A 13,384-nucleotide genomic window follows, 5' to 3' on the forward strand; every position below is an offset into this window, starting at 1 on the left:
TCCCCGAGATGGATTTGCGGCGTTTAAAGAGCCGGCGCGGCGTCTTGTTGCGCGCCGATTAATTGCTTCGTTAATTACCTCCGCGCACGCATTACGCAATAACGTAAATAGATATAGTTGCATGTTCTTGAGTAATCCCTGGTATTCAGCATTCTTCTCTTCTACGTACATGTGTACGTTGTTTTTCGTTTTATAGTGCATATAATATATAGCGAGCAGAGCAACGCGATTATTTACTCTCAACAATCAAATATTTGGTTATCTGAGAGTAAATAATCGTGTTGCTCTGCCCGCTATTATTTATAAGTCGAGAGCATTGTGTGATGCATGCTACAAAAGCTTTTCCAGAAAGAAAACGAGGGAATTGATGCAAAAGTCTTGAGCGCGATGATAAACGCAGCAAGATGCGCTGACAGACGCAAAAAGCGGTGCGTCTGGATGATAGGTATTGTCTATTAATTTGTGGCGACAGAAAATCATTTAAACGCCGTTACTGCGTGACAAGTAATATTCTTATTATTTATCGTCGCAATTTTGCGGAATTCGTACAATTATGTGGCGTCGTTGACGGCCGCACCGTTATATCCAGGAGAGCAATTCGCGCGCTCGTACTCGCTTGCACCACTTTCCGAGATTTAATGTATTCTTACAGCTGCCACGTCAAGCTCATGATGCAATAATATTGGCTGTTTCGCCTTGTTTTCCAGATGAAATATCGGGCCGTTAATTGCAGTGGCATGTAGCTCGCCTTGAACGAGTCCCGGCTCTTCCCTTTAACAACATCGCGGGATGGCTGGGTATACCTATATCGAAAATCGCGACCCGACACGACCGCGAAACTCGATTATATATTTATAAAATCCTCGATTGCTTCAGGCACAGCGTCGTTTATACCTTATGAAAGTTTGGAGATATTGCGATATCTCACGGCGATTATTTATTATAGTGATCAACATTGTCGAAGTTATACGACTACAATTATTCGAATGTAGTGAATTGGAACGAAGTGGAATGAAAAGAACGCTACTTTCAGAGGAAGAATTTAAATATTATTCCAACAAACTATTCCAGATAAATAGTAATATTTAGAAATATTTATATAATCTTTATTTAGTGAAAATAGTCCGAGAAATGTTCAACTCAAATAATAATAAGTCAAAAGGGCCATATTCGCGGTATGACGGGTTTTACTATGATTAAAGATGTCATTTTTACGTCAAATAGGTTATTAATCGTATAGTAAAACCTGTCATACCGAATATGACCCTATTTTTAATATATTATTTTTACGTCAAAATGACTATAAATTACATCAGCTTACTATACCTTGGAATATTTTTGTATTTTTACAATTTCTCCAGTTCAAGCAAACTCCGCGACGATTATTTATCGTCTCCAATCACAGTTTCTAGAATGAAGCTGGAATATATAATATCACAAATTAAATCGACAAGCAATTTAATTTATTAATATTACTGATACTAATCTGAGCATCTTTAAATCACCGTAAATAACTTAATTATTGTAAAAAATATTATCTCAGTCAGGATTCGAACCTTGTTATTTCTCGAATACTTGTCTATTTTGTTTCACTATGAACTTATTTCACGAACGACTGCAATCAAAAGGGGACCGATTTTTATAATTAATTCTAAATGAGTTAATCACATTCGCATCAGAGTGTAGAATTAATGACTGATCGAATCTTTCTCCTTTTGCATCCACTAATTATCCATTAATTATTTTTGCAGTTTTTGTTGCATATTCCGGTAATAAAACAAGTTTATGTAGCGATATCTAGCAAGAAGGTAATATGGATCAGTTACAAACTTGTTTCGAACGTATCGTCAGTTACGTACGTTTTGGTTTACTTACAATTAGAACAAGTTAAATCGTATGTGCTTTCCTCATATCCCCTTAGTATATGATTAAGTCCTGATTATATTTAATGCTTGCACTATCGAGCAATAACTATCGGTCACGATGACTTATTTCTTTAAAAGGCGGCGCACCATATTGCGAATAAAAACCGTGCAGGTCGATGCGGCTGGGTGCGAGCTCAACGGATGTGTGATACTCTCGGCGTGTTATTTCCAGAAAAGTACGCACTAGTAAGATTACAGACAATTTGCGCGATACATCGATGATTGGTCGACTCATGCACGGGGTGGAAGGGAAATCTCGATACGAATCTCGTGGCACAATGTGACTTTCCTTCCTGGAGAGATCGCTCCCCTATCTCTTTTCGCGCGGCTGGAATCCTATAACGGTCTCCTGGTGAAGCAATTAAAGCTTGATCTATTGATTGAAGAATGATTAGAACGACGAAGCTGACCGGCCGCTCCCTTTCTATCATTCGTCGGTCTTCTTGCGAGAGAAGAAACGTAGAGAATTGCTGCTTCGTTGCGCACTTTGAGAATTGCAATTCCACCTCGAAAGGCGAGCGGAAGTTAACGAGATATGATGTGAGAAAATACTCTTCTGTATATCTTATTTTTTTGTACGTAACGTAATTACGAGTTATATACGTATTACAAAATATAATGCGTAAAATGAGAAATATATGTTACATTACCTGTACATTTATGCCATTTTATTGGATGTTATAAAATAACAAATCCATATAATAGAATTATGCAAAAGCAAATCCAAAATAATAAAATTAAGTAACTACAAAATAAGGATAAAATAAGGACGCATAAATATAGATCATGTCGATCCAAATTTAGAATGTATGCTGATCTACTTGGCGTCTACATTTTTTTTTTCTTTTATATTAAACGAAGAACTTGCGTCGCTACAAGTTTTATGAGGAGACAAGGAGAGAGGGACGAAAGCTTGGACATGGCAAGCAGTCTTGTTGTTCATCTTGTACGTGCTAAATATTTAAGTCAGGTTGTCGTCGGCATTAAACGACGAGCAAACATCGTCGATACACCGCGGAAGAAAACGTCGCTCGTTTATCAAGTGCAAACAAGGCACCGTTCGGTCTGTCTTCCTCATCATCCCTCGAAGTAAGTTGTTATTCAGGCAGCACGGATGAAATCTCCGTTACGTCAGGATGATTTAAATTTTTTTAAAAGTGATTCTGTGTTTTGCTTTGATCGAAGTAAGTAAGTCTAAACATATATTTTTCTCTTTTGACATACATGTATTGCATATTATATTTAGATTCGTCTCTAATCGTAAAGTATAAGTTTGTATAAAAGCGTTAAAATTAAGCTAAAATATTAATAGTAATCGATAAATTATTAGTTCGATTTCTCGAGATTATCTTTTGAGAGAAATGCCAATTTCGTGGAATGATCGTTTATTTATATAACAAAATAAATTTTATATGATATCTGTAGGAGAGAATGTGAGAGGTGAACGCGCGAATATTTTATCTATCAAAAGATTCATTGGTACGTGTACAGATTAATCTCTTCGCTAGCAGATATTTTTGCGAAGGTATATATGTATACGCGAACAAATTAGAGAAATGGTTGGAAAGGTGAGAACAATCCTATCTGAAGAAATCGTATATCTGTAAGTGCGCACAACGAGAAAAAGCCCGGGATCTCGGCCGAGAGGAACTCGATATCTCACCCAGCTGTGCGGCTGCGAGAATTTTTAAGTTACAGCCTCGTGTAAAGAGAGAAGCGCTAAACGACGAGTGCTTAAAATGCGTCGTCTAGTTGCATTTAAAGCAGCAGCTCCCAAACTGCACAAGTGAGAGTAATAATAAACCAGTAGAGTGAATATTACAAGGACAGATAAGAATGGCACGTGCTTTGCGCCAAGCGTATCTCTACTTCTATTTCTGAGGTGTGTCGTATATTTGAACGTAAAAAGTTGACATTTTTCGCAGAATCTTCTCTGGAAGCTTACGTTATCTTATCTTCAGAATATCATTGAAATCATTATTTTTAAGTTGTTATTATTCGTTATCGGTATTTTCGAATCCACAAACATTTTCTTCATAACTACACGTTGTAAAAAATCATTTATACTAAATACTTTTTACAATCTTACATAATTTTAAATTAAATAATCTTATATTTCTTGTGTGTGGATTATAATATATAATATAATATAATATTTATATTATAACCTTATATAGGCAAAGATATTTTATAATTTAAATACGCTAGACTTGTGAATAAGAAAATTTCCTAATAAAATTGAATATCGATTATGACTAATCAAGAACATTATAAATTGGAATTGAGTCAAAGTTCATACCGTCGTCACTTATTATTCTAAAATTAAAACTTTAATTATATATAATGTAATATATAATAGTCTTTTTTATTATTTTTTATTACTTATTATGTTTATTATTTAATCATATATACTAGTATTTATAAATATTTTAAACAATTATTTCCGGATTCCTATTTTTAAGAACTGTCAGACATAAAGAAGAAAAAGTATTAAACGATAATATTTTAATTTTAATTAATACGAATACGGAGCCTAGTTGGATGTTAATTGCTTATATAATATATAATTTCGCGTGAATTTATATATACTGATATATGTAGTCTTTCCAATGTTATAGGCTTCGTATTCGTATTAGTTATGTGATTACATTGACAGTCTTTAAAATTTAATATTATTTTTTTAAATTTTAATTTTATATTTCATGACTTTGGTGATATCCTTATTGTTGAAATAGTAGACCGATAAATTATCGCTTGATAAAAATCATGACTTATAGTTTAATATTACCACAATTTTTAAAAAATTGATAAAGACCAAGTATGGATTGAAACGTTTAGTTCATTTAATCGAGAATAAAAGTATTCACAATTTTTTATGACGTTACATCTCGCTTCGTTTCTTTTGGTCATTTTTCTTTTTAAATAATATTTTTATTGTGTTACGTATACACGAGATTAGGTTTACTAGGATCAAGCTATTCTTTACGACAGGTGTTCCTTTAATGGGAACCCCTGACAGCAGATATGGTAGTACATGTGATGTAGGACGAAACAGTGTCAGCAAGCTGGGTCGGCGTGTGGGTAAAACGGTAACCGAGCGCGGAACAATATTTGTCCGGTAATCAGCCTGGAAAACGTTCTCTCTGCATGCTAATGGATTTAGCGATGACGGGACCACGTGCTCCGTTCCGAACGAACGAACGTTGCTGCACACGCGGTCGGCACGCGCATGTTGTGCAAATGTCTGTTTACCGTGCCACGTGTTTCACCGGCGATGATCGATGAGATTTTTATTCGAACGCCAACAAACAACACGGTAAGCCAATAAAGTGTTTCTTCTGCCGCGAGCGAGCTCAATCGACACGGAAGGATCGCTTGAATTCGGGTCGAATTCTTGCGATCATCTACAGATTCTACAGCTCCGTTATTTGCACATCGTAGATTTATCACGGAATTTCCACCGTTAAGCATTTCCTGAGAACCTTTCTCAACAGATATAATTACGGTGTAGTTAGTAACGCTATGTGTATAATATGTTCGGTCGTCCCTTTCTGTAAAATGTTTTGACGGAAAGATTTATCTCAAGAGAAAATACAGAGAAATTATAAGATGGATAGATTATCTGAAATCTTAAAAGTAAGAAAAAAGTTTAAAATATTACATATAAAACATAAAAGATATAATCTAAAGATAATCTTTCGAGGATAAATGAAAATATATGAAACACAAAATGTAGAATTGTATATTCTTAATATTACAACTGTGTTTATTTTTTAAATTAAGTTTTTAATTAGTTCTCCCGAAATTATTTATAAAGAGAAATCTGGAACGGAAGAAAAGTTTGCCAAATGAAAGAATTTTTAAATTATTTTTTTTTAAATATTGATGCAATTATTGAAATAAATTATAAGATATGGCCGAGAGAAACCACAGTCGAAATTTTTGTGTTAAATTCTTTAATTGTAGACTTATTTCATTAGAGAGGCATTTTTTCGTTCAACGGAACCTTTCGACAAGTCGTTCGTGTAATTATCACGACCCTGATAAGGCGTGAACGGTAACGCATCTTGCTATCGCTTTCACTCCGGATCAGTACGTCTTCCGCATTTTTGCAACACTGAACGAAATTCAGATGAATCGTTGCATTTAATAGCAAACTTACGAATATTATTTTTTAAAGCAAACTTAATAATATTACTAAAAGAATAATTTTAATTTATCTATTTCTATCTATCAAAAATGCCATAAAGTTGTTTGAAGAACAAATTTTTATTTAAAAAGTTGACATAGTATTAAGATTTAGATAAAAATTTGACACACAAACATTTATTAAAAAAATAAATAATTAATTTGACTATATTTTGAAAATTTTAATGTGCTCAAAATTTGTTTTCTATAAAATTCAAATTTTTCGTTATGTTAATTTTTCTCTCCAATTTTTTTTTTTTTTTTAAATAAAATAAAATTTTGAAAATAATTGTAAAATTTCGTTAACGTAATTTTTTGTTGTAATTTTACATCTTATTTTATTTTATTTATTACGTGATTAAAATTTTAATGTTATGACTCTTAATTTGTCTTTTTAATCTATTACTTTATGTTTTAAACTAAGAGTCCTTTGCCTTTTATTTATTTATTATTGTTTATTTTATTTGTTTAATAAAATGTTATACAATTACGTACTATTCTATATCAAATTAGTCCCATATTGCATATTTGATTTCTGTGCAAATAATGAAAATCTAACGAGAGAGATATAAATTTTCTGAAAATCATACATGCTATTTATATATTTATAATATATTATACGTATATATTATAAATATATAAATAACATGTATGATTTTAGCATGAATATTCGATATAATGTCATTTCTTTTTTAAGTCCACCTTTCGTGCATTGAATAAACGGCATTACACCAGTTCGACGCTCGATACTTTCAAGGAACTTGTTTCAACCTTCACACTTGTGCCGTTATAATGTATCGCTCTTAGGATGACTTCGAAGTAGCGGCAGCAGTTTCAGCTTATTCTCCATCATCATCCGTCACACGTGTTCGTAGGTCGGGTTCATCAATTTGACGGAGGGAGAGATCGATTTTCCTTACTCATTGTCATGTCTTAAGATAATATGGCCGGAAGTAGCGCCGTTCTCGTGTCTATAATCGCACCGTAACGGAATTAGCAATGATAGACATCGCGTCATATACTTTTTTGTTAATGTTCATTATAGAGCTTAATAACTGGTATTTTTGAGGTGGTTTATGAAGCCAATCAACGATTTGCGAATGAAACCTTATCTTAGAAATATATCATGGTACCGTCTGCTTGATAGTATAAAACACGTTTGAAGATAGAAAGGTCATCACTCATATTTAGTGTTCTTCACAGAAATTTCAGTTACTTATTCATTATCGTTTTTTTAACGACGCTAAATATTGAATGTTTTAAATAATTTATGTATAGAAATTTTTCATACAATTTAATTGAATTTATTAGTTTTGACATCAGATCAGTATTTGGCAATTCAAAAAACTTTAAATTTAAGTAACACATAATTGAAAAATATTTGGTAGATTCTTAATGGCTTATACTTATATAATCGTATTTTTAATGCAATATCTTATTAATCATAAATATCTTTTTCATCTCAACACAAATTCATTTTAAGGCCTACAAGTCTATAACATATTTAATTTTAATTGCTGCAAAACTTTTTTAATACATTACTTTTTTAAATCATCATAATTGTAATTACAATATAATATTCTAAAATACTATGAAGTAGTTTTTTTGCAACATTATCCGAAATTTTTTACAATTAATAAAATAAACGTAATGAAATAATTTAATAAACTGGATATTTAGGACCCAAATAATTACGAAAAGGAAAACATTTTTATTGAATAGTATTATTAATAATCACCTCGTTAATTCAATGAGTGCATCAAAAATCTATTTTTACAAAATTTTATCGGGAGTAATCCTTGTTGGAATTCCTTAGTCAGATAAAGTTCTAAAAGATGATATTTATTCTAGGCAATGAGGCGTGTAATTGCCATTGTAAAAAAATATCTTGCTGCCATAAAAGAAAAGGTATTAAAATTCGACATGTGTGTGTTTTTATGGTACTTAGGATATACGTATCGTGTACAAATTTAAGCATGCTATCATATGAAGACCGTTATCATCGCGTTTGTACAAGCGCGAGCGTCGTAATTTTAGAATCAAGGAAACCGAGCTAATGATATCCAACGATATGTCATTTCTACCTTAGACACTCCCTAATTCGGTACCGATTTACATTCTCTCTAGGCAGATAAGAATCCAAGTATGCGCCATTATCGCGATCTCTAGTAGAATTTTCTTATCGCAAAATCATTTTTACGTGATAAAATATCATTGTGTGCTGTGATTATAAAACTTTCGCAAATATAATATATTATATTAAATGTAAAAAGATAATATCAGTTGTTAACTCTTCGATAAAGACTATTAATTTTAATCTTTCAATGGATTATTTGACTTTCGCCAGATCTTAAAAAATTTTAAACAGTAAAAATTACAAGAGTAATAATTATAAATACAATAAAATCAGTGTAAAATAAAACAGAAAAATTAAATTTAAAATACAAGTCAGTAAACTTTTAAGTTTCTCGTGTAATGCAATTTGGCAAATACAGATTTAAATAATTATTCTAATAATATATATATATATATATATATTTAGATCTTTTTTTTCTAAGCACATACATTAACATTTCTGAAATCATAGGATTGATTACATTCCTTTGGTTAAAAGCATACATAATAATACATCAGTTAAATTTAAAATTATCGGACTTGAGTTTTGATCCATTAATAACAGATTAATTATATGTACGTTATACATACATATATATGTATATGTATATACTGTGTTCTCTTCCAGAAAACACACTACGAAACATGATTGCCATGTTCCAGTAAGCCAATAAAAGGTGTGTAATGATTATCTTTCAGCTCCATTAAAAATTACAAAAATCTTGTTACTCACGTGAGTTAGCGTGTATAGTTTTTAAAGAATATACTTTCTTGGCACGAAAGTTTTAATAAAGTACGTAAAAATATAAAAATTTATAAAGATGAAAACTTATGTCGAAATAAACATCTCTTTACTGTACTCTTTTCTAAATTTCTCATCTTGAAAGATCTCAATTTAATTTTTTAATTTATTCTTTTCTTTTGAGATTTATAAATTTATAAATTGTTATGATATTTATAATTCTTTTAAATTTTTTAAAATTATATATGTATATACGATGTGTGCGTAAATATAAACATATAAATGCACATATAAAACATGTACATATATGTATATGCAATTAAGGGAAAAATACGCATTTTATCCCCTTATACGTATACATACTAATACCAATTGATATTATTAGTCAATTATGTTTGATAAACGGGCTGTCGGTGAGCGAGATCGCATAAAATCCCATTCGTTCTTTCGATTTCGATGTTCTCTTACTGTTATGTTGATATTGCCATACTCGACGCTTATAAACATAACGCGCTAACGATTATCCGCTTAACTCACTGACAGCTGACATTAGCACACGAATTCCCTTGCGAAGCGGTCGCGCGTTCTCTTGTGCATTGCTTTTGATACTCCCAGTTCTATCTACGCTCACCTTTCTACAAGTGATAGGACTATAACGTGTACACGTAGTTTCAAACGCCAGAGGCAAAGGTGTTTTCACTACAGAAATTAATTTTGTCCTCAAAAAGACACTGTATAATATTTCTTTTTCTCTTTTCTCTATATCTTCTACTTAATCTTTTTTTTTATGAAAATAGTAAAAGGATAGATATATTCTTATTTATTGAAATTTATTTTGACATTAAAAAGCACTAATTTCATATCAATTTGAAATTAATAAATAAAATAAATCGAATGTCTGAATATCTCTTAATTAAAAAACTGAAGAAATAAATAAAATAATTACGTTTGCACAGCAGTTTTTGTATACTTCTGTTCCCAATGCTATACGAATGGATAAAGTGTGTATGAATCGTCCTGTACAGGAATTAGAATGCCTGTACAGGAATTAGAAGGAAGTATATTGCAGACATATTTCCGTATTTAAGCTACAATTTATTTCAACGTCAAACAAACTGCGATCTTTGCATTTCATTTGTCTGCAGTTTTTAGAAAAAGGCGACCGGTATGGAGCCGACCGGGTTGAGATGAATCCTAATTGTCTACACAATTCTACAATTTCAAGCAAACCATTTCTAATTCATCTCTAATGCATTTTCTGTTATATATTAGTAGATATTATTAATATTATTAATATTAAATTACCTTCGCCTCAAAACATAACTTTGTACCTAGATGTATACATATAACCCTTTAGTGTTTCATGATCAGCTGCATTATTCTTCTCGAGTATCTTCATTATCTTCGAAAACCGCAGTGTACGATTAAAATCAAAGTGTGTTTCTTCGGGAAAATTGAAAAGTTTTAAAAAGTCGCATCATCGGCTATACCATTATCGCTTCCCTCATTTGAATGTGATTGGAAATTAATGGTAAAGTGATGTACCACAGGATATGTGCATATGCATACAAGCGAGTGCACGCAGGTGCACACCGTTCGAGGGGGGGTTAGAGCAGCCAGACATGGGAGGAGTTCCATGCGAGTGCTCTCTCCGTCTCGTCGAAGAGACCACTCTCGCAGTGGCAGAGGTGGTCTCTGCTCACCTGAGCGTTTCAGGTGGCAGTCGCCCTGCTGAGTCGTTCAGCGACGGGTTCTCCTCGCGTGAGCGCTGCGAGCGAGCGCGATTCGCCAGAGAACAACACGACTATCCCGGGAAATTTAAGAACCGCGAATTCGAGAACTGCGGCGATTGAGATATGTCGAGCGAATCCGCGAGTACTCGCGATGCGACCCGGGAATCGCTGACGATCTCTTGAATTTTCCTCCGTAGATAGATGGAGCATCCATCGTATGTCTGTTTCTATATCAAATGCGACACTTAGTTTGACACTTAGATCTAATTAGACAAGAGTAATTCGACAGGATTCTTTTAGCCTGATAAAGAGATCAATGTGAATTGAACTTTAATCAGGAACTAATTATTAAATCAGACTGATTTGACTTTTTGATAGATCAGCTGGCTGATTCGATACAATTACTGTATTTCACTGATTGAGACTAATGGACACTTCGGTGATATCATCAATCTAGCACTTCGTAACTGATTTACCAAATTAAAAGGATTTGTAATATTTATTGAACTTCCCGATTTAGAAATATTATACAATTGAAACGTTTGTGTATTACGAAACATTTTACAAAAGACGACGTGACGCATAATATGACGAAGTAATCAAGCAGAGATTCTTTCGCCGATTGTGATAATTCATACGTTGCGACGTAGGTCGGCAGAAGATTGATTGAGGATCCGAAGGTATAGATCCACAGCGTGCAAAAAGTGCGCTCTCTCGAGTAATTTCGAGATCTCCTAATAGTCGAGCAGCAGTAATCTAGAATAAGAGGTTGGTGTTCATTAAGCGGACTATGATGATCCCGACGGTGGGATTCGATGTGTATGAAGCATACCCGAGAGCGGCAGTATGAATTTGTCGTGAAATCGACTCGTCCGACTGCATTCTGGTGGAATTATCAGAGTATCGCGTAATACCGAGCGACTCGGAGCTGCAAAAAAGTATTCGGTATAAAGAACTGATCGCAGGAAGGAAATCTCAAGTCGGAGTTTATATATCTGCAGAGAACGACTGGAAGAAGATAAGTGCCCGCGTACGCGCATGTTGGTCAATGTAAACGTCTTATTAAAGATGTATCAATGTAGGATGGAGGAGCGCATGTGTGTTGATCGGGAACTATGTGAAATGCGAACAATGTCGTAGAGATAGCAGTGTAATTTATTTACCGAAAGTAGACACTCGCTTCCGTGCTCTAGGATTTTCCGAGCTTTCTCTGACGAAGAAACAAACGATTTTTTAAATATCTGTATAACTTGTACTTTATATAAATTTATAAATATACGAAGTACATACAATAAAAATATGAAAAAGTTGTAAATTAATCCAACTGTTAAATACTTTTTAAATAAGAGATACTTCGAAGATGTGTTCTTAGTTTTATCAGGATACAGTAGAGTAGGATTTTATATGAATATACAAAAAGATCGCCGGCGTTAAAAATTTGGGATCATTCAAATTTCTACGAGAGTTCGACTCAAGGAAGACTCATCTGACTTTTGATGACTGGATAAAGGTTGGCAGCCAGAAAGAAGATTAATTGATCGTCATAAGATTAAGGTGTGTGGAATTTACGGAGACTATGCCGATTGGCTTAATCTACTGACTACCGATCGAACTAATTTTAACGGTGAATTAAAAGTGAGTTTAAAAAGTGAGTAAAAAGAATTGCGGCCATTCATAAATCTTACAATGACGACTTGACAGAGAATACCTACACCGTTATCGCTGATAAATGACAATAATTATATGGCCATAAATCTACGTCAAATAACAGAGTCAACAAATGTCATTTGTAAATGTGACTCGATCGATCTCGTGTTAAAAAGAGTTCACACGCGACTCGTAAAGATTCCCGAAACAAGATTCCGTTGTAACGGTATCATCAAAATTATAATTATTAATGCTATCGTTATGAATACTTTGCGTGATGATCAAAATAGCAATATAAATAACTGAACTTGCTCGAAAAGGAGAAAGAATTTTTGTTCAAATTTATATAAAAATTTTAGTAAAGACAGAGGAAAAGGATTTCGAGATCTTCGCAAATTTCCCCGGGTGATGATTTTACGTGAAAGCTGATGATGGAATCAACAATTCGACTGAAGAGCAATTGTTGAGATCTTTGGAAGTATCGCAAAGATATTGCTTTCCCAAGTGCCGTAAAGTCAAGTATACAGATGAAATAGCCAAGAACTTTCCACAGGGAGTGCTTATTTCCGTGAGTGTCTCAGGCGATCATTGATCATAAACAAGTGGAGCATGATGGGAGAAGTGATCCGCGTTTCTGGGAGGGCACCGGACGTTGGTGACATTCTGAAGGAGGCCATGTTGTCGCAGAGGTTCGCTGATGTGGCCCTGTGCTGTCCGGGAGGTCAGCGATTCCTCGCGCATCGTTTAGTTCTGTCAGCAGCCAGCTCTTATCTTCAGGTCGGTATAAAGTAAAATGGTAATCTATTATAATTAATTGATAGTGTCATAATTAACTAATAGTGATTTATTAAATTAACAGTAATTAAGAATTAAATCGATCATTGTAGGAATGACGAGTTAACTTTTTTGAATCAATTCTTTATAACGCGCATTTAAATTGGACTGGGTATGTGATTAATTAAATAAATTTGAAGAATTATAAATAAGATCTAGGCTGTGTTTTATTCAAGTCCATTGAATTTCTCTCTCTTCTC

The 13,384-nt window shown here is 33.3% G+C and overlaps 1 protein-coding gene across 1 annotated transcript in view; it reads left to right on the top strand.

The window, feature by feature from the left end:
- The first annotated feature begins 12,838 nt into the window (after positions 1–12,838).
- Positions 12,839–13,384, top strand: part of LOC108773076 (zinc finger and BTB domain-containing protein 49) — a 30,040-nt gene continuing 29,494 nt past the window's right edge. The window contains exon 1 of the mRNA XM_018538794.1: positions 12,839–13,127. Within this exon, the coding sequence (XP_018394296.1) occupies positions 12,960–13,127 (168 nt within the window). The 5' untranslated portion in view covers positions 12,839–12,959. The remainder of the gene's footprint in view (positions 13,128–13,384) is intronic.

Source organism: Cyphomyrmex costatus, unplaced genomic scaffold (genome assembly GCF_001594065.2).
Source record: "Cyphomyrmex costatus isolate MS0001 unplaced genomic scaffold, Ccosl1.0 scaffold199, whole genome shotgun sequence".
NCBI classification, from domain to species: Eukaryota; Metazoa; Arthropoda; class Insecta; order Hymenoptera; family Formicidae; genus Cyphomyrmex; species Cyphomyrmex costatus.